The 26,590-nt window shown below is 40.5% G+C and overlaps 2 protein-coding genes across 13 annotated transcripts in view; one reads left to right on the forward strand and one right to left on the reverse strand.

Annotated features, from left to right (window-relative positions):
* ddx10 (DEAD (Asp-Glu-Ala-Asp) box polypeptide 10) overlaps positions 1–10,644 on the reverse strand; it is a 28,288-nt gene extending 17,644 nt beyond the window's left edge. For 4 of the 8 annotated variants that reach the window (XM_084547874.1, XM_084547876.1, XM_084547872.1 and 1 more), the window contains exon 1: positions 6,215–10,644. The gene's annotated coding sequence lies outside the window, so the exon portion shown is untranslated. Of the gene's footprint in view, positions 1–289; positions 3,403–6,214 lie in introns of those variants that run through there. The other 4 variants (XM_084547877.1, XM_084547875.1, XM_084547873.1 and 1 more) reach the window with 4 other exon arrangements.
* Positions 10,645–16,143: 5,499 nt separating this feature from the next.
* Positions 16,144–26,590, forward strand: part of szt2 (SZT2 subunit of KICSTOR complex) — a gene marked incomplete at its 3' end in the record, with an annotated part of 80,603 nt that continues 70,156 nt past the window's right edge. For 4 of the 5 annotated variants that reach the window (XM_084548698.1, XM_084548700.1, XM_084548699.1 and 1 more), the window contains exons 1-13: positions 20,936–21,277; positions 22,255–22,361; positions 22,451–22,661; positions 23,125–23,295; positions 23,388–23,619; positions 23,727–23,856; positions 24,227–24,372; positions 24,567–24,719; positions 25,237–25,351; positions 25,538–25,743; positions 25,833–26,069; positions 26,261–26,339; positions 26,486–26,574. In XM_084548698.1, coding sequence (XP_084404824.1) covers positions 21,193–21,277; positions 22,255–22,361; positions 22,451–22,661; positions 23,125–23,295; positions 23,388–23,619; positions 23,727–23,856; positions 24,227–24,372; positions 24,567–24,719; positions 25,237–25,351; positions 25,538–25,743; positions 25,833–26,069; positions 26,261–26,339; positions 26,486–26,574 — 1,961 coding nt within the window. In that variant the 5' untranslated portion in view covers positions 20,936–21,192. Of the gene's footprint in view, positions 16,283–17,849; positions 17,976–18,365; positions 18,540–20,481; positions 20,653–20,750; positions 20,874–20,935; positions 21,278–22,254; positions 22,362–22,450; positions 22,662–23,124; positions 23,296–23,387; positions 23,620–23,726; positions 23,857–24,226; positions 24,373–24,566; positions 24,720–25,236; positions 25,352–25,537; positions 25,744–25,832; positions 26,070–26,260; positions 26,340–26,485; positions 26,575–26,590 lie in introns of those variants that run through there. The other variant, XM_084548702.1, reaches the window with a different exon arrangement.

Here is a 26,590-nt window from a genome sequence, read left to right on the forward strand (position 1 = left end):
ATGTTTGGTTATGATAATGATGTTTTTTTTTTTAAGATTTAGAGTCCTTCTTGGTAACGAGGGGTACATTATTTTTACAAAATATTGTCTAAGAAATTTATTGTTGCACCCTTTATGTAACAAATGTTCATTGTCAATATATAAACTTTGGTGTAAGAATGTTATCCAGATCATTACTGATGAACTGAGTAAGTGCTGTTGGTATGCTTTGTATCACCTTAATGTAGTTTTTAGCTGAGCAATTTAAAATTATATTTAGTATTAAACTCATCCAATTTGAGTACAGTACCTTTGTCATCCATCAAGAGCACAATTGACCAAATTTCTTTCGACATCCAGTCATCCATAAACAGTGATTTTCAAACAGAGCAAACAGAAACTGTGAGGAAAAGTTGTTGCTTTGTTGTCTTCCGGTATCCGCAAGCAACAGTGCCTCGACCAATGAGATGAACGGGATTCCCGCTGTCAGCTGTCACAGAGCAGGTAATACGGGACAAAGTGTGTCCCGTTTCAGCTCAATACGGAACGCGTACTTAAGTTTCTAAATACGGGACGATTCTGTTTTTTAAGGGACGGTTGGCAACCCTACTCCATAGTCAAGCAGGCAGAGGTCGTCTGTCCCCCTACAAAATTAGTATATGTAAGCGGAGGGGTGAGGAAAAGATGAGAAGAGGTAAATAATGTAAAAGGGTATACAGGTTCTGTAAAAAAACAAAAACAAAAACAAACAAAAAAAAAATAATCGGGGGAGAGCACACTAAGAGTGACTAGAGGAAAGAGAGGACGGGAAACAGCTGTTTCCCGTCCTCAGCCATCAGCTCCGGCCACAGTGACGTCGGTCGCGTCAGTCACCTGGACGGTTACGTTACTTCCGTTACTTCCGTTGATTGGCTGATGAATTTTGGCTGACCGTTGAAAGGCCGCTGTTGCAAAGTTTAACTTTAAATTTTCAGATCAACTGAGACATCTGTCCTGTTTCGACAAGAACGATATTGTGATAGTTGACATTGATTGACATCGACAATATATCATAATAATATTTAATTTACTTATTTATTTTTATTAAATCTGTGATGTTAAACAACAACTCACTCAAAAATATCGAAAAATAACTTTAAGGGTGGCATGAGTCCGGCCTCACACATGTGGCCCAGAGGTCTAAGCTGGTATGTGGGCCGAATTCAGCACTCCACAAGTGGCCCACATCTGTCTGCCGGAGTCAAGACGGTGCCGCCTTTGCCGCATCTGGGCCATGTCCGGCTCACATGCTGTATGCCAGTGCCGAGTGAACGCCACCTGTGCCGGCTTCAAGCCAGATCTGGCCCACTTGTCTCTGCTATGTGGGAGTTGATGCCGGTGCACTTATTACAAGGCGTTATATTCAGAGATAAAAGGGCCACACAGGGAATTAAAAACCTTAAAAAGTTTTAAAGCCAGAGTGTAAAATGTGAGCACACACGTTAAAATAGTCTATTTAGAAACAGGCGAGTAAAAGAGTCCATAGCGACAGCCAGACCGGGTACCATGGCTGTACTGGCCTCACTAAACGTATACGTATTTAGCTATCCAGCGCGTATAAACAGCCAGGTGAGGTGAACAAAGAAAACGATACTGCTTCATCTCGAGGTCTTTTTCTCCTCTCCTTTATTTTACACACAGCAGTGCAAAAACAAGCTGTAAAACTGTAAACACAAACAAAAATACCTTTTAGCTCATATTGTCTTTTTCAATCATTTCCAAATCCAAATGCAACACATTAATTTCCTTCTTACGCATCCCGATTCTCTTAAGAAAACGTCTAATATAAAACATATTACACACAGCGTCACTCACCGGCATTGCCCCTGTGGGAAACACGACTGTGTGGAGTTTGACGAAACTTGTAAGCAGACACGGAGCACAGCTTGCTCTGGAAAAGGCTTGAACTAACTGAACGTAGTGATGTTACGAGACGTGTCGAGGCTTCGAAGCGTGTGTCGAGAATGGAGGCGGGGTTTCCGCGAAGCGCGTATCGAGGCTTGCTTCATTTAGGGGAGGGGCCAAAAATAATGACGTCCGAAGCCTCGCTGCCCGGCTGTACCACGTGACTGATTCAGAAAGTGGTTCTGATTTTCCCGCGAGGTTTGACAGCACTATAAACCCCTCGGGGTTTTTGATAGAGTGTCAAGTTGCGGAGTTTGGATAGAGTTTATATAATTTGGAGATAGTTTGGATAGTTTAAAAAGAGAGATATAGTTTGAAGATTTAGGAGAGTGAGGAGAGAAAGATAGGTAAGAGGATGGAGCCAGCTAGGAAGAGACATAATGAGTGCCCTCTTCCTAGTTCCACAAGCACTTTCACTTTCCTCTGCCTGTTTAAGCCCATGCCATTTGCCTAAAGTGACGGAAAAACACACAACCTGCCATATCATATCATACTACCATTTTGGGAAAAGTTACACACACAATATATATTGTGTGTTTTATTCAAAAAATATCATACACCTGTGATAATTTAAGTAGAGAAATTATTTGGTCATACACTTTTTTGTAATTCATAGTCATTCCCAAGAGCCATTACAGATAGTGATGGCCCTCTGACACCCGAGGCTCCGACACATGCGCCGTAGCTCATGAAGCAATTGTATCGAACCACTGTGCCGAGGCGTGGTTCGTTCGAAGCAGCTGAGTGACGTCCGAAGCAGTTCAAGTGCTTCGGACGTCACTCGAAGCACTTGAACTGCTTCAGACGTCACTCAAGTGCTTCGGACGCTTCAGCAGCAAACGAATCACCTGAGGGGTTCGGTTTGTCATGTGAATCACTTGGCGGATCGAGTGTGTTCAGGGATTTCCCGGATACCCTATCCCTATTTGGTGGTGCTCATTTGAATGTTTCTTTGCAGAGTGGTTTGTTGCTGTAGTTGGAGTTAGTTGCGTATTTTGTGGAGATAGATCGTAATTAGAGATTCAGAGAGAAATAGATAAATTAGTTACATAGTTAGATAACACTATACTGATAGATAGACATAGTTACATAGATAGTCCTAAATAGCGGTATATATAGATAAGACAGAGAGAGAGATACAGATAAGATATAGATATATATCTAATATAAAACTATAGCCCAAAACTATACACGCACTTCTGACTATATATAGTCATCCCACATAGCAAAACTGGTGTGGCCCACCTCTGGGCCACACCTCCCACTTACACTCGGCCCACATGCCTGAAAGAATTCCGGCCCTTATGTGGGCCACATCCGGCATCCAACATGTGGGCCAGATAAGGCCCACATCTCAGCCACACTTCAACCAGAGCTGGCCCTAATGTGGCCCTAAGGTGGGCCAAACCATTTTCAGAAGTGGTTCCTGATGTCAGCCTTAACTCAGCCACTATATTTATGTGCCATATTTATTCATATATATATATATATATATATATATATATATAAAAACAAGTACAGTAGTATAAGCAAATGTTTATTTTTTTTAGTCATGTCAACACAGTACATTTAACAAACATTTAACAAATTTAAAAACTGTACATTTATGATTCTAGACATGTCCATAAAGGTTTAAGATTGTATTTGTCACATACAGTTATATATAGTACAATGCACAGCAAAATGTATTCTTGTACCTGCAGCCAGTAGTAAAAAAAAAAATGAGTACTACAGTAAAACAGTAGTAATTATAAATTCCTTAACACACAAGGTAAACAATACAAGTGTAAATGTAGACCGATAAAAATAGAATAAAATATAGACTGTAATACAGAATAAAATATAGACGGTAAAACTCCAGTGTAAACTTAGAGGGGGGGTAGTTTGTATATATACACACACACACATTTACGGTATTGAGCAGCTATGTGAGTAAAGTGCAGTGGTATAAGTCTGGTTACGGTTCAGTTGAGCAGGCGGATGGCATGTGGATAGAAACTGTTCTTCAGCCTTTCAGTCTTTGTCCTTTGAGTTTTAGATATGGTGCTGTCCATTTCCTGCTTTCTCTTCATCCTCTTCAGTCTGCCACCATCTCTACCTGGAGAGAGATGGAACCATCTTTTGATGGTCCAGTCTATTTCCTGGTCTGTGGCCCCAGATGTTAGTCAGTTACGCCAACAGCAGCTGAAACATACACACAAAGCACAAATGATTGGAAATTAACATTTATGTATCATTAGGTAATATGGCTACAGTAATTATATTAAAACTGATAGTGAGACAATATTCAGATAAGTGTTTTCCATACATCTGCTTGGTTTAATTTATGTACAAAACAAGGACTTAGTGTTACACAAACTGAGTAGTCAGTATCAGTATGTAATCAATAAAAATAACTCTAAGATTCTTAAAAATAGAGTCTGTAGGTTTGTAAACACAACATTCAAACCGACCCGTTTTATGGTTGTTTACAAACAATAGTTTCAGTCTAAGTTCCTAAACTTCAAACTTCCCACCAGTCCCCTAGAACTGAAGAAGCTACTCGGATGAGTTGTGAAACGTCTTCTCAAAAAAATAAAATAAAAACACATAACACATACATAAATAAAACTCTAAAAGTCCACAGTTGCCTTTTTAAACGGTATTTTTGTATTGAAGCACGATATATCAGTCATCGGTCAGCTAGCAGAAGCTATGGTAGTAGCACTAATGTTTAACTAGCCGGAAAAAACGTGAAAAAAAAAAGAAAACGACCCCTTCGGCAAAACATCTGCTGTGTTAAGTTCGTCTATATAATTTATTCAAAACGAATATGATAGTTTAACAGCAAGACAGTGCAGTCCATCCTTTCCTGAGCCGCATTTTAGGCTAACGGTAATCGTTAGCTAACGCTAACCACGCGTTAGCCACATAGCTAAACGTTAGCCTCATAGCTAAACGTTAGCGCCCCTTGTTAACATTCAGGCTAGACTCTAGACAGACATTGTCTTTGTATACCAACGGCTAGCGCATTGTCTCAAAAACAAATGTTATCGTAAACATAAAACTGATGTATTTCACTCACCACGTCTTTGTTGTCCGTCTCACCGGAGTGCACGAGCAGCCATCAGCTCCGTCCACAGTGACGTCGGTCGCGTCAGTCACCTGGACGGTTACGTTACTTCCGTTGAGTGGCTGATGAATTTAAAAAGTGGATAGCTGGCTGACCGTTGAAAGGCCGCTGTTGCAAAGTTTAACCAGAGAACGTCTAATATGGGGAGAAGTTCCACTCTCACTGAACTTCCGGGTTCTGAACTGTTGCAGTTCCACTCTGATTCCATATGAGGGCGCTCTCAGGACGAGTGCAGAATGAATGGCGGTCTATGGAGCAGTACCCCTCAAAATCCACTTTTCTCAGGATATAATTTTTTGTGCAGTAATTTGAATATTGAATTTGAAAGGAGATGCAAAGAAATTACACACTGCTGGGTGTTAGATTTTTTAGAGTCACTTATTTTGCTTTAAAAAGTATTTTAAAATGTCAATGACGTCATACACATCGTACGACCAGATACTGCTTTACGGCAATCCTTCAGTCACTGCTTTGGTGCTTTCGCGCTCTGCACTTTCTTTTCTCTCGAGGCATGGACAACACAGCTGACACGGGTAAATAATCGTGCTAGAAGAGTTTCTGTTTCGTTGTTTTAAAAGACCGGGCCGAAAAAAAAAAAACTTGGGCGAAAAAGTCCGCCTTAACATTCTGGTCCCGCTTCGGATGCCACGATGCCGTCAAGCGGGATCTGGTCGTAATCAGTCCTTCACTGACCAATCAGCGTTCATTAGCACAATGCTAGCGTGTTATGGGCAACAACAACTCAACCTGTAAGAAAACGAAAGGACATAAGTTCTCGTTCATTCAACTTTTGACCTATAACCCATGTTGAACTTGCAAAACCTACAATCAAATCTGAGATTTCTCAACGACAATCGGGTGAAAGAGACACATTTAGCCGTTTAGCTCCATAGAGTCCCATTCATGTTGCACTCATGGCGATCGCCCCCAGTGGAAATCTGGTGGAACTGCAACCAAAATTCGTTACAATGGGACTTAATAGAGAGTGGGAAGGCTCTCCGTAGACGGGCTCTGCCGCCACCTACCGCCGACAAACGTCGATCGGCAACATGATCGGCAATCGTCTTGTCAAGCCTTACACCCGTGACGTATTTCGGGTTGGAAAAAATATCGAGAGCGCTGAAACGTCCCCAAGCGAGCGAGTGAGGAGGTTAGAAGTGAGAGCGAGCAAGTTTTTACCTTCAGTGGGGGGGTTCTGAATGTGGCCCATGACCCACAGCTGATGGGGGGTCAAGTTTTGCTCTGTGCGCAGTGGGTGGTTGTTCCACCCATCGTTGAATTTGGCCAGATCATCATTAAGCCGTGGTAGGAAGATGTAGTGTGCGCAAAACATGTGAATGTCATTGGTAATGTCTAGTAGGCCATCTTCTTCCAGGGTGTGCAGTAAGTTATAGTAGATCTGGGTCACAGCCATCCACACATCTCTCCATAAACGCTCAATTCTGAAAGTACAATTCATGTTTTAAAGTTTTATAAAAGTTGATAATTTCTTAGTTTCTCAATATGGATAACAAACAAACATACCTCTGATTATGTACACTTTTTCCTGACACAAAACTGCCCCGCCCAGTCCCTCGCACAGTGAACATGCACCGTGCTATCCCAAGATTTTCAACTCCTTGATCGGCTCGTACTCTACATTAAGACACAATATAGCAAATTGTCTGGTTCATGAGGAAGCTAACTGACATGCATGACGTTTCAGCTTAGCTGTTTTTAAAACTGTAGAATGTGTTCATGGTTTAAGGAAAAGGTCTAAAGGGATAATAGCCTCAAGTAAGGAAGCATACCTTGATGGCCAACCAAACTGCTGCACAGATTTCAGGAAAAGATGGAGAGCAGTGTTCGACCTGTTGTTATTATCAGCATTCAGGTACAGGATCTAAGAACAATAGAGTGAGCAATTGTATCCATCCTACCAAGAACACATCCGGTAACAGAAACATCTTATCTACCTTTCTTGAATAACCATCCACGCTGCCAAAGATAACAATGTTGTATCTATAGACAAAAATACACAGATAAAAAGTTAGCCATGACGTTTCCAGACATTTTTCAAAACAATCAGTGCCAGTAGAATGTGCAACATGCCATATTATGCAAACCTTATTAGTTTGTGATTAGTGTCCACATGGACAAGTGACAGTGGCCCCCGGACAGAATAGGTTCGTCTCACTGTGCTCCCCATGTGTGTCAATCGAGACAGAACACCAGCAGAGTCAATTCTGTGCATGGATCCTTTAATCCTGTGCCACTGAACACGATGGCCCTCAGCCTGTAACAGTCCTTTAATAAGTCTGTATCCTGCATGTGGAGCGCTAGATTTAAGAGCAGCAATTTTGTTGTCTAGTTCCTGATCAGACATGGAGCTGTATGATGTCTTTGATGAGATGCCATGGTCTTTCATTCTCCTGAAAATGGTTCTCTCACTAACGCCGAGTAGATTGGCCACACATTGTACAGGTAGTGGTATTTCAAAAAGATAATTCAGGAACTCAGCAGAGAAGTTTAACTTAGGGCGTCCTCTTTCCCCTTGCTCCAATGTGAACAATATTGAACCTTGTTTCTCTTCTATGGCATCTTTAACAAGTCTGCCTAGCTGTATTAATGTCTCTGTTATGGAGGAAGGTATCTCAAAAATTCGAGATGCTGCATCAAGTAAGATGTATTCTTGATTGCAAACATACTCCAAATAATCAAGATCGACAGAGGACTGTTCCTGGATCCACTGAAGTCTTGTCATTAGACGTTCCAGTATGCTACGTAGGATTTCCTGAAAGCCCAAGAGAAAGTTTTAGTTTTTAAATGAACAAACGCATTTAAATACAATGTGACTTTAATTAATCATCTCAGTGGTAACCATAGCATCAGTTCAATTTAAATAACTGAAATATTCACAAGAGCTAGCTTCTTTAAGAGGTTTGGTAGATGAGAGAAAAGTCATCAAGCAGCTATTTCAAATATTTAGTAATGTTGTGACACTTGTTTAACGTTCATATGCCGCAAAACAATTTTAACTTACATTTCCTCCCGGCTCCATCACCGCGGCCTGATGCAAAAGTGACCTATCCGTGTTGCCATGTAAACAGGTGTATGCCGCGCCGACCAACTTCTTTGTTAACTCCTCCTTCTTCCTTGTTTGGAGCATTAAGCACATTACCGCCACCTACCGCCGACAAACGTCGATCGGCAACATGATCGGCAATCGTCTTGTCAAGCCTTACACCCGTGACGTATTTCGGGTTGGAAAAAATATCGAGAGCGCTGAAACGTCCCCAAGCTAGCAAGTGAGGAGGTTAGAAGTGAGAGCGAGCAGCGCCACGGCTTCCTCAATTGCTCTCTCTCACAATTGACACACTTGCACAAAAACTTAATTTGCCACATGATTATTTTTTACCTCTCTCTTTTATCTTTTTTACGCCCTCGATTTCTGATCCCGTGCTCGTTAAGTTTGTATTTGCGCTCTCATGATTATGGCAGTTATCTGACGCCATACATCTCGCCATCACTAGCTTGAACTAACTGAACGCAAATCTTCTTCTTCTTCTTCTTCTTCATCTTCTTCTTTTTATATGGCGGTTGGCAACCAGCTTTTTGGTGCATTACCGCCACCATCTGGACTGGAGTGTGGTTCAAAAGGTCAACCTACACTTTCTTAAATTCTTTTTAATAACCCAGTTACCTTCAAAAAAGAAAACAAAAAATGAAAACAAATTCCACCAGATTCTCTCTGCAGTATATCATGTAAATTTAATGTCATCTGGTTTTCACTAAGTTGCGAAATCAATCTTTGTCTGGCTTGATGGTATTTAGGACAATACATAATTACATGCTCTATGGTCTCTTGACTATTGCAATATTCACACATTCCATCAACATGTTTTTTCATTATAAATAATGTTCTATTTAATCCTGTATGTCCTAGCCTCATTCTAGACACCACATCTTCTTCCTGCTTACTTCTGCACACATTCCTGCTCCTCCCCACCTTTCCTTGAATGCTATACAGGTGTCTCCCAGACTGTTCATTATCCCATAAAAATTTTCCATTTATTTTAGATTTAATTATGCTCTTGACTTCAGCTTTGCTGTATTTAATATCTACCTCTATATCAGACTTTCCTGCTGCTTTCTTCGCACATTTATCTGCTAGTTCATTACCTCCTACACCTATATGAGCGGGTACCCATATAAATGCAGTACTACTACCAGCCTTAAGCAGATTGTTAGCTAGTTGGATTATTTCATACACTATATCTTGTCTAGATTCAGAGTGAAAACGTTTAAGGCTTATTAAAGCTGAGCTGGAGTCTGATGCAATCACAGCTTGCTTAGGTCTATTGCTCTCTATCCACAATAAGGCCATCCATATTGCTATCATTTCTGCTGTATATACAGCTAAATTATCAGTAATTCTTTTTGCAAATTCAATGTCTAATTGAGGGATAACATACACAACTCCCATTCTTTTATCAGTCTGCTTAGATGCATCGGTATATAAAATGACTGCTTCTTTATATTTGCTAGCTATGTAACTCTGGACCCTATAATGATCAACTTCAACATCCTTCTTTTCCTCTAATAAGCCCAAGTCAACTGGGACCTCTGACAGCAGCCAAGGAGGAGAGACTGGATAAACCACTGTAGGACTTATTTCCAGAGCACTGATTCCCATAGTTATCACGTTTTGCCTTATGGTCCAGCCAAAACTTTTAATTAGGTCATTCTCTCTTTCTTGACATTGATATAAAACTGACTGACTCATGTGTTTTTCACTATGCCCCTTTAGATTTGCCCAGTACACAAGAGACAGCTGGTCTCTTCTAAGATGGAGAGGCATCTCCCCCATCTCTACCTGGACTGCTGCCACTGGCGTTGTCTTAATTGCCCCACAGCATAGCTTCAAACCTTGATTTTGTATGACATCTAATTTTTTAAGTGATGTTTTAGCAGCAGACCCATACACTACACACTCATAATCAAATACTGATCTCATCAGCCCTGTATAAATGGCTTTTAAAGCAGGTCTACTTGCTCCCCATTCAACTCCACGCAGACACCTCATCACATTCAACACTTTCTTGCATTTGTCAATAATTTTTTGGATATGCATTGTCCAGGTTAATCGTTTATCAAACCAAATTCCCAAATATTTGAAGAATTCTACTCTCTCTAAATCTGCCCCAGATAATTTGATTTTTACATTTAAATGTATTTTCTTCCTAGAGAAGAATAAAGTCTTTTTTTGTCTATTGATATCCTAAACCCCCATTGAAGGGCCCATTCTTGGACTTTGTTCACTGCCTGTTGCATCTTATTAACCACAAAGTCTATGTTTCTTCCCTTTTTCCACATTGCTCCATCGTCCGCAAACAATGCCACCCCAACTGAATTCTGTATATTTTTAAAAACATCATCAATCATTATTGAAAATAACAGTGGACTAATTATACTTCCTTGTGGGACACCATTTTCCACACTGTATCTCTCACTTAATTCTCCATTTATTTTAGTTTGAATTGTTCTATCAGATAAAAACCCTTTTATCCACTGGAACATTCTTCCCTTTATTCCCAATATTTTTAGCTTTATCAATATACCTTTTTTCCACAACATATCATATGCCTTCTCAATATCAAAAAACACTGCCACTACAGACTCTCTATTCACCTGAGCCTTCCTTACTGTATCTTCAAGACATACAATGGGATCCATGGTGCCTCTACCTTTCCTGAATCCACTTTGATAATGTTGCAATAGTCCTTTGGTTTCAACCCAATACGTAAGCCTATCATTGATCATCCTCTCCATAGTTTTCCCCATTTGGGACGTTAATGCAATAGGTCTATAATTACTCGCCATTTGGGGATCTTTTCCAGGTTTCTTAATAGGAATAATTATAGACTCCTTCCATACTCTAGGAATACAACTACCTATCCATACTTTATTATATAGACTTACCAAAACATCCTTCCCCTTATCACTTAAGTTCTCCAACATGGAGTAGCATATTTTATCTCCCCCTGGAGATGACTTGCCTAATTTACTCAATGCCTTATTGAGTTCAGATTTTGTAAATAAAACATCCAATACCCCTTCTTCGCTATCCTCATTGTTAAACACGTTCTGATATTTTTCAATTGTTACTTCTCTTCCTCTCTTCTCTTCATGATTTAAGTTCGCTGTGCTGTGTACTTTGACTAATGTTTTTGCCATTACCTCTGCTTTTTCCTTATTATTGGTGATATTTCTTTGTCCCTCAACCAGCATTGGGTATCCATATTCCCTTCCATTCCCTTTCATTTTTTTAATCATGTTCCAAACTCTCTCCACTGGAGTAGTTCGACCAATAGAATCACAGAATTTTTTCCAATGATCTTTTTTAGCTTGTCTTATTGTTTTCCTAACAATTGCCTGAGATCTTTTATATTGAACTAAATTCTTAAAATTATGTGTTCTTTTTAACTCTTTAAACACTCTGTTTCTCTCTTTAATTGCTTCTTTACATTCTTTAGTCCACCATGGTACTATTTTATTTAATGTCTTAGGCTTAGTTTTAGGAATTGATACTCCTGCTGCAACAACTATGCCACTGCTAATTTCATTACACAATTTCTCAATATCCTGATTTTTATCAATAGACAGTATCAGTTCATCACTAACTTCTCTATACTTATCCCAATCTGCTTTTCCTAAAATCCATCTCTCTTCTCTTACTTCATATTCATTTCTTAACTCCACTCCTATCTGAACTCTAATAGGATAATGATCACTCCCTACTGTGCTTTCCCTCAGTACCTTCCAATCACATTTATCTGCAATGGTTTTTGTGACAATAGTTAGATCTATTGCTGACTCTGTACCCCTTGCCACATCTATTCTGGTACCAGACCCATCATTTATACACACTAACTCTTTTTCTTCCATAAATTCTTCCACTACATTTCCATTCACATCATCCCTCTCTCCCCATAATGTACTATGTGCATTAAAATCCCCACACCAGATAATTCTCCCTGTCAAATCCTTCCAAATATCCTCCAGTTGCCTTATCTCCACTTGTCTACACGGGTTATAAAAATTTATAATTGTCACCTTATCTTCACTTGACCATACTTCTGTGGCAATGTATTCCAAGTCATTCCCCTTCTTTATTTCTCTATACTGAAGTCCCCTTTGTATAAAAATTACAACTCCTCCTCCTTTACCTATTTCCCTATCCCTTCTTATAGAGTTATACCCCTTTATTACAAAATTCAACCTAGGCACTAGCCAGGTTTCTTGTATACAAATAATATTAGGTTTTTCTTTTAAACTTTCAACATATTTCTTGAATTCTTGACCATTTGCAATTAAACTCCTAGCATTCCACTGAAGTATAATTAAAACCATTATGCAGCCCCACCCCATGTCTGTGATTGTTGTGCTTCATCATTAAGAATGTCTCTTACTCTTTCCCAAGGCATTCCCTTTGCATCCAGATATTTTTCGGCTGACTTAACAATTATTTTAATTCTTTCAGTTCTACTACTGGTCTGTGCTGAACAATTGATTATGTCAGCCATAAAGAGCACAAAATCACCTTTACTCACAATCAATGTATCTTCTTTTAATTTATCACATTTTGCACATTCCCTTGCACCTTTAGTTCCATCCTTTAAGCTTATTGTTTCTATCGGTACAGGTCTTGGGACTTTCTTAGTTGCCTCTGCAAAGGAAACACCTTGGACCACTTTAATTCGCTGTACCTCCTGCATTCTTTTGTTAGCCTCACATCCACCATATGCTGCGCTATGTTCTCCTCCACAATTACAACATTTTAGTTTTACCCCCTCTTCACACTTTCCATATTCATGTTCACCACTACATTTGCTACATCTTTGTTTACCCTTGCATATTGCCGCCACATGCCCATATCTTTGACATTTAAAACACCGCAGTGGTGGAGGAATGTAAACCTTGACATCATAACTCATGTAACCAATAAACACTTTATCTGGGAGTTTATCTTCCTCAAAAGTTAACATTATTGATAGACTGTCACATATATTTCCATTCCGTCTGGTTTTAAGTCGTTTTGCTTCCCTTACTTTAACATTGTTTATGCCTTCTTTCACTGAATCCACTGACTCACTTAGAGGAATCCCTGAGATTACACCTCTAACAACCTTTTTGCCATACGCCATTGAACACTTCACTCGCTGTCCATTTAGTTTATCTATCTTTATTGCTTTCTGTTGTTGTTCCTCATTTGTACATATTACCAGTAAAGAACCATTCCTCAATTTTTTAGCGCATCTTACCTCCCCAATTTCTTTATGTAGAGTTTTAGTTAGTTGGATTGGACTCCACTCGTCAAAAATTTGATAAATACTTTGAACTCATCTTCATTCCTTTTCATCGTTTTTATTTCCTTATCAATGTCACCATTATCTGAATCGTCTCTATCTTTAGTTTTCCGTTTTTTTTTAACTACTAGGGGAGAGCCGGGACAGTTGAAACACGGGACGGATGAAACACTGCGATTTCCTCGAAAACCACTCACGTCATATCAAACTTCGTCAGCACGTACAGCACGCAATGTCAACTATATCCGCGAAAACATTTCTTGCTTACGTCATGCCGTTGCGAAGTTATAGTCGGAAAGCTGTTTTTGAGTACGGTTTTGAATTCTTTCGTGCGGTACTTTTTTTTGACTTACAACTTGTATTTATTGTTTCATGTGTCATTGTAATGATAATACGACAGGTGTATTAAACACATCCATAAGTGTGCAAGATCAGAGTTTTTTAGTTTAAGGACAAGATAGGTTTAAGTGGCAGGAGGCGCTGTCGGGACGATTGAAACACTTGTTTCAGTCCCGCTACATGATAATGATCATAGGAAAACCGCTACGAATGTAGTCAAACTACGTGTTAAAGCATTCAGTAAAGAGTGTTTTGCAATAAATAATAAAAACATTTTTAGTGCTTAATATGTGTTTTCGATGTTTAATAGTTATTTACAGAAAATGCCAAGAATAAGAATACATACATTATAAAGATATGCATACATTATTTCCATCATCTTGTAAGCCTAGACCATTTGCAACAATATTATTTACTTAACTGAGGGCGATGGGTCGAGTGACATCTGCACACCATGCCGGTCGCGACGGAAAGGAAGAATATTGCGCGAGATGCCCATAATTATGCAGGTGAGTTGGAAGTAGTTTAACGTCTTCCGGTGGACCTCGTTTTCTTCATAATAACAGGCTATTCCGGCCTCAAGCACTCAATATGACTCAAGGAGGAAATGTAAGAAAATGAATTGTAAACGGATGTGTCTGTCTTAGTAAAAATATCCTATTAGAAAGATTACGCAAAATGCGCGGCTTATCGCTTATTGTTCATTGAGCGACAGAACAAAAATGGTTAATATGGATCTTTAAATTACAAATAAATTTCAAAAAACGTTATTAACAGTATGGACATAAGGTACTTGTCAAGCATTGTTCATAAAAACAAGCATTAGATGAATAGTCGCCGTTTAAGCTGTTCTGTTTCATCTGTCCCACCCCTTTGTTTCAATCGTCCCGCATACGCGGGACGATTGAAACAAAGCGCAACTACCGTTCAAAGTAATTTTTTACCGAAATCATTCTATATTTGTACCGAATAACACATTATACTAAGAGAACACATATGAGTTGTTTTTTACACACACAAAAAAAATATATATCTGTAACCTTATCTTTGAAAACGACGTTTAAGTGTCGCTTCATCAGAGCCTCGATTGGTCATCTCTCGTTGTCAGATTGGGTGGCCTCACGCCCAAAGTGAATTTTAATGTTACTTTGTGCGGTTGTTGTGTGGGTGAACAAAATTTGTGCTGGTTTGGGATCACTCTGTGTTTTTTTTGTTGTTTTTTTATTTACATTCTAATGCTGATTTTAAACTAATGAGTGTGTGAGTATTTGTAGTGGCGTGTTGCTGGATTTTGTCGCTGTTGCTTTATTTCTATTCTTCGACTGCATTGCTACTCTAACCCAAACAACCTGGGTGGCTAAAAAGTACCAAACAAGACGTTGATCTAATAGTTTTATACATTTATGGCATAGTTTTTGTATTTTATATTGTTCTGTTTTTTGTATCTTTAAAAAATGTCTTATTTTGGACGTCATGCAGCTCACCTTAAATTATTTTCTGAATCTGAAAGTCTTTTAATTAAATCCTATGGGACATTTTATCTCCCATTGATGAGTTCCACATATGTTTTTATTTACTCAAAACTATATATAAAAAAAATAATACAAATATAATGTAATTTTGTGTCTAGAACAGAAGTAGAAGTGGAAGTTATTCTATGTGCACTCACTGGCAAGTCAACAGCATGTGTGCAACAAACAACTTGTCCTAAGAGAAACTGATGTACTTTTGTTACGGTTCCCACTGGTTTTCAGTTTAAACAGTTTTAATTTAGGACAGCTATTCAGCAGATTCTGCCCATGATGCTGACTGACCAATGTTTAACAGGTTAGTAGAAGTTTTGAACCCTTTCTTCAAGGTTAACTTGGTATTTCGTAGTCGTAGTGAACGTTTCTGCTGTTTCTCGCGGAGAAAAAGAAGCGAAGTTACTTCCGGATCATGTGCCGCTAAAAAACAACAACATTCACGGACGTTTAATGACTGCAATTTCAAAATAAAATATTATAAACGTGACCAAAAGGATTGGTTGCAAATACATGTTTGAAGTGAACCCTAACGAGAAGAACAAATAACACAATTTTGACTATTCACAGAGGGTGACAAACAGATGTATATGCTATATCGAAACTACATCCTTATGGGAAGACGCTGCATTTGACATAATAGGCGCGTTCGACTTCATGCAGATCTGTGCAGATCTGACTTGACGTGATGCATGCTGGGTTGTCATGCTCATAGATCTCGAATATGATTGGTTAAAATGAACTTGTTCTATCCAGCATGCATCACGTCAAGTCAGATCTGCTCAGATCTGCATGAAGTCGAACGCGCCTAATACTGACACGTTTTATTTTTGAAAGACGTGAGCGGAAGCTGTTCCTGACGATGTCGAAGCTGATACTGTTCTGCGAACACCTGATCATTGGACAGAGCAGATGATAAACAAGTATTAGAAGATATTATTTGCACAAACCAAAGAGAATATTCGTCGGCTGAGACTCGCCAACATCCCTGCAGTCCCTATGCCATACAAGGCATGGCAGAGAGACAGGACAATGAGGTAATGTTCAGGGCTGCATGGGCTGGGAGAAATGTTGCATATTTTCCATTTGGTGGATTGTCTGAACCCCCAGAACTCGACAAAGTCCTATTTAAAGTGTTAGAAAATAAAATGTCTCTAACAGACAGAGCTGTGCAGACGTCTATTGAACAACAGACACGGGTGTTAGCTTACATGACTTCGGCAGATAGCATATAAGCTGGGAGTTAACACGATATACGATACTAAGAGTAGAGGGTTCCTGCTCCTTTTAAAGCCTCAAGGTGTTCATCTATTTCTGACCTCTCAGCAACTCAGTGACAGTGGGGTATTGAGGCGGCACATATTAAATCCAGCCTCCACAGGATAACAATTTGGAAGAAATAAAGGAAAGAGTAGACATTTGACTGAACAGCTGCAGTGGATTTGACAGAGACCTCAAAAATATAGTCACATCTTTTTAATTTTGAAAGCTAGTAAACGTTACAGTTTTGGATTTTAAATGGAGTTGCTTGTTCAGATCAGTGAGACGTGCGGTGGTATTCGGTGTTAAAGAGGAAGCAACTACTGCCTGTTGTTCATGTGCTCAGATGACCTTATGCATCCATGCATAAATCTTCTAAGGCTGAGAAATAGGGACACATTCATTCACTAGTAGGGGTTTGGTTTGATAGCAGGTTTCTGACCTGCACACAGTTTTGTATTATCACTGGTGTTTCTGTCATATAAATTATCGTGTTTATGTTTTAAGTTCTGACTCTCACTTCCTGTATCATATACAGAAATTCTCATTCATCGCCTATTACCACTTGTCCTCTAGAGGGTTTGCTGGAGTCTGTCCTTTGGCGAGAGACAGGGTATCCACTGGTCTTTCACAGGGCTAACACAGAAAGATAAACAACAGTACACTCTCATGTGCACTGTGGCCAAACTCATGCAGTCAGGGACACCCACACAGGAAGAACATGCAAACTCTTGCTGTGTGGCCTCTTGCTGTGAGGCGCCAGTGCTAACCACTGCACCACTATGCTACAAAGTCTTATGGATCCTATTTACAGTGATCAGCCACAACATTAAAACCACTGACAGGAGAAGTAAATAACAATGACCATATTGTGACAATGTTCTGCTGGGAAACATTTGGACCTGGCATTCATGTGGATGTTACTTAGACATGTAGCACCCACCTAGACCAGACCAGACACCCCCACCCCATAGCAATGACACTCCTTGATGGCAGCAGCCATCCCCAGCAGGATGCAGTCTGACACAGACACACACATGAACCGGTTTAGGAACAACTAAAAAGAAAAACATGAAAAACAGCACAAGTTGTTGACCTGTCCTCCAAAGATAGATCCCAAACTGATCAAGTATCTGTGGCATGATCCAGATCCACAGAGGCCCCTCCCCTCAACCCATAGGACTCCAAAGGCCCCCCACTAACAACATTGTGTTGCCATACACCACAGAACACCCTCAGAAGGCCCATGTCCATTATCTGATGAGTCACAACTTTTTTGGAGGCAAGAGGGAGACCTACACAATATTGCCTGATGCCTGATCGGTGTATGTTTCTCGCCATAAGGTGGAGGAGGCTGACCAGATCTACCTGCTCATGAAGGAGGACTATCGGATCTCTAGGAATGTGCGTCTGGCATGGTTCCTTGGGAAACTTAACCAAGTCATCTGGCCAGCCTCAAAGCCTCAAGTGGTGAGTTAACGATGTATTTCAATTCTCGTTTCTGTCTTCATGATAACACACCAGCACAGAGGTCCAAGTGGCTGACAGACTGCCACTCTTGCTTACAGTGGCATGTGCAAATTCTGAGTAGTATGTTCCTATCGGCTGTTAGTATGTTTTTGTTTTTTTTATACTGATAATGGTGTGTTTCTGCATTATGCAACTTATGATTGGTGGCTTGTCACTTTATCCATTGACAGATAAAGCACTAACCTCCACTCCAAATTTAATGTGCCTTGTGTTGGCAAGACAAAAATATTTCTTTACACAAATAGGTATTGTATAAGTTATCTCTACTGTATTAGCACTGAGACCTACAGGAGCCAGACAAATATATAATTGGTGTCACTTGATTTGTAGTTGAACTCAGAAAACGAGCTGGACTTGCTGAGCATTTTACCTAAAGGATGGCAGTCGGATTTCTCCCCCGCCTCGTACCCCTGCATACTGATGCCGTCCACTCGGGCCACCTTCCTGGCCCGGAGGTACCGCTTCATCATCGAGCTCGACCTCAGCCCCTCCACAGGGATTGTGGTAAGAGTTAACTTCACACTATTAAAACCTCACTTCAAGTACATAACCTCTGCTGCATTGCTCATGGGTTGTCTATGTCATGAGTGTGAATGTGGTTAGTGTGCCATCATGTGGATGCAGTTATTCGTCTGCCACAGTCCTTTAGCTTGATTAAGTCAGCAGAATCACAACCAAGATGAATTGTTTTAAGAGACAGACCACTTCTTAGTGGTGCAAGGAATGAATGCTGATTTCTTGAGAAACTGAAAACAAACAAGTTCTTAGAGATGGGATTTATAGTTGAAGGGAGTCGGATCTTGTGGATCCATTGCTTTCAAAGAGCCACAAGATCCAACAAGACTGGCTCATTTTGATATTTATTTATTTTGAAGATGCCAACCTGGGGGTAACTTATTTTATCCTTGAAATGAGCACAGTGATAGAGTAACATTTGGCTCAGAATCATTCAAACTTAGACATCCCACAATACTCTTGATGAGATATATGAGTCTATCTATATCTAAAATATAGGTTCTAGATAGATGGATGCTTTATTCATCGCATTAGAAGTTCAGGTCCACTGCTATGCTCACCACTATACCTGCTCCATTACCAACACCAACTCAAAGCAAAGCAAGAGCTTCTGTGTGCAACCGTGTGAAACACAGCAGAAGAAAGTAAAGATAAAAATGAATGGCTCGCAACTGCAACTCGGTTCCTGTCATTCATTTTAAAGAGCTGGTCAATAAATTCGGTTCCTTTGCAAACAATACAAGTTTTTGAGAAGTCATTATGGTCTGCAAATGATGACTCACTTGTACATTATATGATATACCTGTATCTGTAAAACTGAAAATGGTTGAGCCACACTATACAGCCTTTAATTTGATATCAAAATGGGAATTCAGTTCAGTTGTAATCAACTGACTTCACTTTACAGTGAAGCCGTTTTTTTATAGTATTCATTGTACTACTTTACCTACTACAGGCTGAACTAGTCTTGGGTGGCGCCTGCACCATCATCATCATCTTCTGAACATTAAAACCTATGAAATTATAAACTGCAGAAGTCACTTTGCTGAAAGCTCTTGTTCTCCTGCCATGTTATTGATTCGTCAAAGGGCTCTTTAATGTTCCTGGCAGTCATACACCCATGCCACTTGAAGACGGGCCTCATTCAGTGATACAATAGCAGTTAATAGTTTAACATTGATTAAAATGTGGAAAAACATTATGCAGCATGATACACGCACCTTTTTGTAAAGCTCCAGATTGGCTTTCAGAACCTGTACGCCAGGCAGATGTTAATGTCATCTATCAGAGACTCCACCAGGTTTCATAATTAATGGATTACTAAACTAACAAACAAACAGCTTAGTTAAAGAGCATGATGGAAACTTGCTCCTTAGAGTAAATCCACTGATACATAAAGAGCAGATGTGCCAAATGTCAAATAAAAGGCAACAACTTCACAAAGGATCAGCACCAGTTATATTGTTTGTCTCATCTCTATACAAAGTTTTCAGCAATTTCACTCTTTTGGTTAATTTTTACAACTCTGCAGTAGTTTCGAATTTTGGTTTCCCCCTTGATGATGCAGGATCAGTCATGGTTTAGGTCTTACCAAGTGTGTCAGCCAGTCATTCACTGTCTTCAGTTCAACTTCAGATTTACTGGAAAGGTTTTGAAGGAGATTAGTATTACTCTATTTGTCTACAAGCTATTTTTCTTCCTGGGAAAAGTACAAAACAACTAGCTGATGTACTGGCACAAGAAAGACTGGTATGAAATGTTTGGACATCCAGGTATACAGTGTAGGATTCTCTGTTGACACTAGTTTCCCAACTGTTTGTGACTGTATGTCTGTTAGATTCATGCCTTCTATTTAACAGAAGTCATGAGTTAATTGCCGCAGACTGGATTATTTGAATGCTCTGTATTTCAAATGTGTTCTGTCCTGCAGGATGACAGCACAGGAGAGATGATCTTTGATGAGGTGTTCCACGCCTTGTCGAGGTGTCTGGCCGGCCTAGTTCAACCATTTAAAGTCCCGGGAACTGATCGACCTTTCAAGCCGAAGATCTTCATCACCATCTTGGCTTATTCGTCAATTATTGGCCTCAGCTCACATCAGGTCGTTGCAGTAGCTTAAGATTAATCATGTTTTACTGGTGTTTAAGTATCAAACTGTGCTAAAAAGGCTCAAGACCCTTGGCTTGACTTCCCCTGCAGGTTTTGGTACAAGGATGCCAGCTTGACAGAACAGACCTCGACGAGTTTCTGCATCACATCTATCAGCAGCTTAGAGCAGTGGAGAGCAACATTGCAGAAGTCTTACATCAGCAGCATGAGCAGGCAAGTGCACGTGGGCAGTATGTGCATTGGATTTTTACAAGTATGTTGTGGAGATGAGAAAGTAGGTCCAATTGAAACAATATAACTGAGTGTGTCTACTACTATAGTCATAAAGTCTTTGTGCAAAAGAAATCTACTGTTATCCAATAGAACGAGCACAGTTAGCATCACTGTTGCACATCCCTTTATTGCCATAAATACGTACAGTGGGGTCAGTAATTATTTTTTACTCTGCCTTTAGTCTGTGGATTCAACGCAATCCACAAGTCACCACACCAACAACCTGGATGACCAGCCACACCGGAAACAAGGCATTTCCATGGTGTCTGCTGATATGGGTCTGGTCAGCATGGTACGCCAGGGCATCCTGGCCCTTCAGTTGCTGCCACCAAACTCCAGTGCAGGTTTGTTTGTATGAACTTACTTAGACTATTTGCAGAAAAGGGTTAAGAATTCCTCCCTTGCCCCCTTCATGAATCATTTCCTAGAACAACTTCAAACAACCAAGCAGCTTTTTCATAGAGACAGCCTTTCACACTGGAAGTTCCCACCATGAGAAATGCACAACACCCTTTCCCTGCAGCTTCTTGCAGCTCTTTATACAGTAGAGACTTGGAAAAACGTCATTACAACTTTCACGTATATAAGAATAATGTGCTCAGACATGACTATCCAGACTCTAACAGACATTAGCAGTGAGTACTTACTATCTGGCAGCTTGCACATTCTCCTGATCCTGCTCTTCAGTGTGGATCACTCAGATCGGCCACTGCTGGAACATTATGTCCTCAACTCTAATGGAAAAACTACACTGTCGAGCATGCAAATATCTTGCTGTTGGTCTTGAACAGTCAGTGCATATGCAAATATGTAGCCACTACTTACTTCTGTTCAGTTTGTTATTCTAATAGGTGGAATCAAAATTAGTGCATGAAGTTGCCCAGTTTGGTGCTGATAGTATGGCGTTCCTGAGACCTCAGCACACTTCAGTATTGTGTAAAGTAATGCTGATCAAGTGGCCACGTGCAAAACTCTGCAAATTCATTTTCCAACTTGACAAATTGTAAAATTCAGTGACTTTGTGAGACACAAATCGAGCGATGTATTATTATTTGTGGTGCCCCCTAAACTAAAAGCAGTTAGACTGTATTTTTTTTTTGTTGTAGAGCATTAATGTGTTAATGTAGTTGTGTACGAAATGCATTGAGCTCAAGATCACCATCTGTTAGGATTGCATTGTTGTTATTTGAGCTTGGAGATGTTCTCCTGGCGCCGAGTTCCATTGTGCGCTGTGGTTTTGCCCACATAGACTTCTTGCTATGAAGTGATCAAATAAGGTGTCATATCTTATAGTTATTCATGCAACCTGTGTATGTTCCAGGTATCATCATCATCACAGATGGAGTGACAAGTGTTCCTGATGTAGCCGTGTGTGAAACCCTGCTGAACCAGCTCAGGAGCGGAACCATCGCCTGCTCCTTTGTGCAGGTAAAGGCGATGAGACGCTGATGTGTGCAGCGCCACGCTGCAAATACTCGCCGACTTCTCCTCTTTAAGTTACATTTCTCTCTTTCCAGGTTGGCGGTGCATACTCATACGACTGCAGCTTTGGCTACATTCCCAATGTAGAGCTGATGAAGTTCATCTCATTAGCCACGTTTGGCTCATACCTGCCCAGCTGTCCTGATGTGGACCTGAACAGCCAGGAGATGAATGCCTACCACAAGGCCTTCCTGACCTACTCATTTCTCAAGACCCCTGAGTCCATGAACTCTGAGTACTTCTCTGGTGAGACAACAATGCATTAGTTACTTTTAGTTTTGAAATGAATTCTGGTTGGCGGTTACTTCCTCTACTGACACAGTGTCTTCATTTATTTTGTTTGCTTTACTGAATTATCGCCCCCCTTGATTGCAGTGTTTTGGGGCAATAATGGAGTTGTCCAGAAAAACTAAGTGCTCAGAACTAACTGATTTATTTCATTGTAAAATCTAAATTTGTTTAAAATATGATATGGACAAATCACAACACAGAGAAAATGCAAACTCAGCTTTGTTTAAGCACAATTTAATATCAAGTAAAATAGGGCAAATGAAATACATTTTAATAAAGAAATATTTATCTACCAACAGGTCTAACAGAAGTAAAATAATGTGCCATATTTTAAACATAGTAAATAAAGAAAAAGACAGTGGTAAAGAAGATTGTCATGACGAGGATGAAACATTCAAACCATTTCTCTGTTTTGTAGTTTCTCAGCACAAACTGTTCAATGAGCACCTGGTGTCGGCCAGTGGTAACCCTGCCCTTGTCATGAGGAGGAAGAAACACACGGAGAAAGAAGTCCATGCTCATTTAATCAGCGTGGTGTCAGTGCGACTGAGAGAGGGCTACACCATCAGAGAGATCAGCCTCACCAAAGGTAAATGTCTGTCTTTACTCGGAGTCCGGGAGCAAATAGCTCAACAGGGTGGTGGAGTGTCTCTGTTGAACACGGAGCCCCTCTTTCTTAAGGTGGGACTCAGCTGGAGGTGAAGCTGGTCCTGCTGTGGAAGCACAACATGCATATTGAGTACCTCGCAGCCGCCTCCTGGCCGTTGGACCCTTCCAAGAGAACCACCAGGGTTGAGGTGACGATGGAGGGAAGCTATGACATCCTGCATGATATCAGCTGCACCCAGAGGAAGCCCATCACCAGCCCATACCGCACCTCCGTCATCCGCCGCTTCTGGAACACGCTGCAGAGGTACTGCATCTGTGTCAAGTGGGAGGAAGTGTGATCACGCTTGATAGAGACTGATAGCTATGCAGGATGTATTGCGATGTAACTCCATATGTTGTGTGCCCTTCTAGCATCAACCAGACCGATCAAATGTTGGTGCATCTTCAGTCATTTAATTCGATCCCTGAGAACTACATGATTCCTGAGAGCACCAAAAACGGAGTTCCTCTGTTCTACATTCCTCCTGGTTCTACCACTCCGGTACTGTGCGCTCCTTCATCGATCATGCATGACCAGCATTTTGGGAAAACACCTAAAACCTACACATGTCTAAAACTGTATTAACGACTATGGACAAAACAATGCATTTTTAATTAATCCTGTATTAATGATAAGGCCATACACAGGATGACGTTGGGAAGTTTGGATACACACTAACCCAGTGTTTTTATAGGATTTATTTTTGAAAAATATAACATCTAAGAAAAGCTGAAATAATCTTCTTCACCATTTGAACCTCCTAATGAGACACAGCCAGACAGTTAATTGCTGTGAAGGTGGACCTAAAGAGTAGTATCTTCTCAGCCTTTCTCCTCCTTGTTGACATCTTGATGGTCTTCTCCTCCCCCAGGTCCTGTCTTTGCAGCACAGTGGATCCAAAGACTCCTCTCAGTCCCAGTTTGCATCCTACTGGAAGCCCATCCTGTCCATGGATGCCACTTTCTGGCAGAGATGGCTGCACATGCATCGCATCGCTATCATCCTTGAACATGACATGTGAGAAGTACAGTATATGTCTGTGGTTTACCATGTGAGATACAAGAAAGGAAGTGGTTGTGTGGATGTAGCTCTGATGTTAAGTTATAATCATTTAAGAACATTAGCTTGGTGTTCAGTTTAATTATCAGCCAGGTTTATTTCTCTGTTCATTCTGTCAGTCTTTCATAATTATAATAATTTTGTCTTTTCAGGCCTGTCCCCAAACACCTGCACACAGCTGGAAACAACGGACGTTACAGCACCATTCAGTGTCGCATTTCCCACTCTGCCCTCACCTCCCTGCTGAGAGACTGCAGCAGCTTTGTGCTGGTGGAGGGTTACTCGTATGTTAAACTCATATACAGGTGAGACGACAGCTGCAGAAAAACTGTTAAATTGTTATATGCAGTTTGAAATTAAAAATGTTTACAAAATGTTAGGTAGCTCATACCCTGATACGGACAATTCAGAGTCAGCTTTATTGTCTTATGTTCACCACATATAGAGGATTGAGATTGCGTTACTCAAAGACCCACGTATATGAGATAAAAAAATATATATATTTAAATATAAAAAAGAAATAAGCCACATAACACATTGAAGTTAGTCCAATGTTGCTTAAAGTGACTGGTGCAAAATAAGGTATAAAATAAGTCAATAAATAACACTGATTAATGTGATTAGGTAACAGTCATTGTGATATAAGTGTTTTTGGATTGGAGTTGGTATGTAATTTTTTTTTTCCAGTATTTAACATATTCAGTTATATCAAGTGCTAAATAAGTTAATTCAGCTGAATGAAACGCAGATCCATAAGTCTGTTGTTTAGGGTCAGGTAACAGTACTGAGAAAAACTGAGATTTAATCTGTGTTCCTCCACAGTTCATCTGACCAACCTCCCACATCCTTCTACCTGGTCCGTCTCATCTCCAAGACACCATGCATGGTGCTGCGCCTGGGCTTCCCTATTGGTACACCAGCCCATGTTAGAAACAAGGTACAGAGAGTCAAACATACACATAGTGAATACAGTTAAATACAGTGGCACCCCAAACTATTGTCTGAAGCAGATCTTGTCTTTGTGAAGACCAAAGTATAGAAAAACAAATGAGCAGCACATGTTGTGAGATGAGCTGGATCAAATATCGGAAGTGTTGTGTATCTCACCATGGTTTTTCATCAGATTGTGGATGAGCTGCGAGAGCAGATCCTCAAGCTTCGGTTCCCTCATCGCGTTCAGAGCAAAGAGGCCACGCCCAAAACCAAGCGGAGGAGTGTTGGCCACCCATCTCCATCCAAATCTCCCTCCATCCCCGCTCCCAAGCCTGCGCTGTCAGACAGGCCGTGTGTGGTGGTGCTCAATAAGCCCCTGGAGAAGCTGCTCATAAGGTCAGGTCGAGTATCATTTGACGCTAAAAAAACAGGCTTTGGAATAAAACACAAAAGTCACAGTTGCGTTTTTCATTACTGCTTTGAAGGTATGAGAAGCTGCCGCTGGACTTCAGGACTCCTTTTATTTTCAATATGGAGAACTTTCCATTGCCCTCCAACAGTTCTATGCCCCTCAGCATGGCAGCCAACAGGACGGCGTCCTCCACCCTGGCTTCTCTATCGCGTTACTTCCTACACCAGCGGTGGGTGTGGGCCGTGCAGAGCAGCCAAGGACCAGCTGTGGCCATGCAGGCTGTGGCTCACATCCTGTCCATGCTCTCTGAGTGAGTCTTAGCACACGATATATCAGTATCAGAAAACTGCATTTATTTGATGTGGCCAGAGGTTTTGTATTTCATTAGAACACATCCAATACACTATGGCTCACAGATGAATCAGCCGTGTGGGTTTAATGTCAGAAACAAACAGCCTTGTGGAATTTGTTTCCTGCAAATGTCTCCTAATGTCCTTGTAGGATTCGCGTATCAGAGGGTTTTCACTTTGCCGCCAGTGGCGAGGGAATCATAAATATGGTGATCGAGCTGCCGATGAAGGTAAATAACTGCAGGACAAAATCTCTTAGATTCATTCATCTCATATTTGGTTTGATCCTCAGGGCTCTGAATGTTTTTGTATATTTGTATGCACTGTTCCTCATGTTCTACTTTGTTTCCACTGATATTATTTTTTCTGCCTTCAGGGGATGTCAGCTGACACAGACAGAGAGAGTCATTCTTGTATCGTTCAGTACATCCTGTTTCCACCTCACTGTACCTCGACTAAGGACAGGTAAGACTGGCTAGAA

Source organism: Chelon labrosus (assembly GCF_963514085.1).
Source record: "Chelon labrosus genome assembly, chromosome: 7".
In the NCBI taxonomy this organism is placed as follows: Eukaryota; Metazoa; Chordata; class Actinopteri; order Mugiliformes; family Mugilidae; genus Chelon; species Chelon labrosus.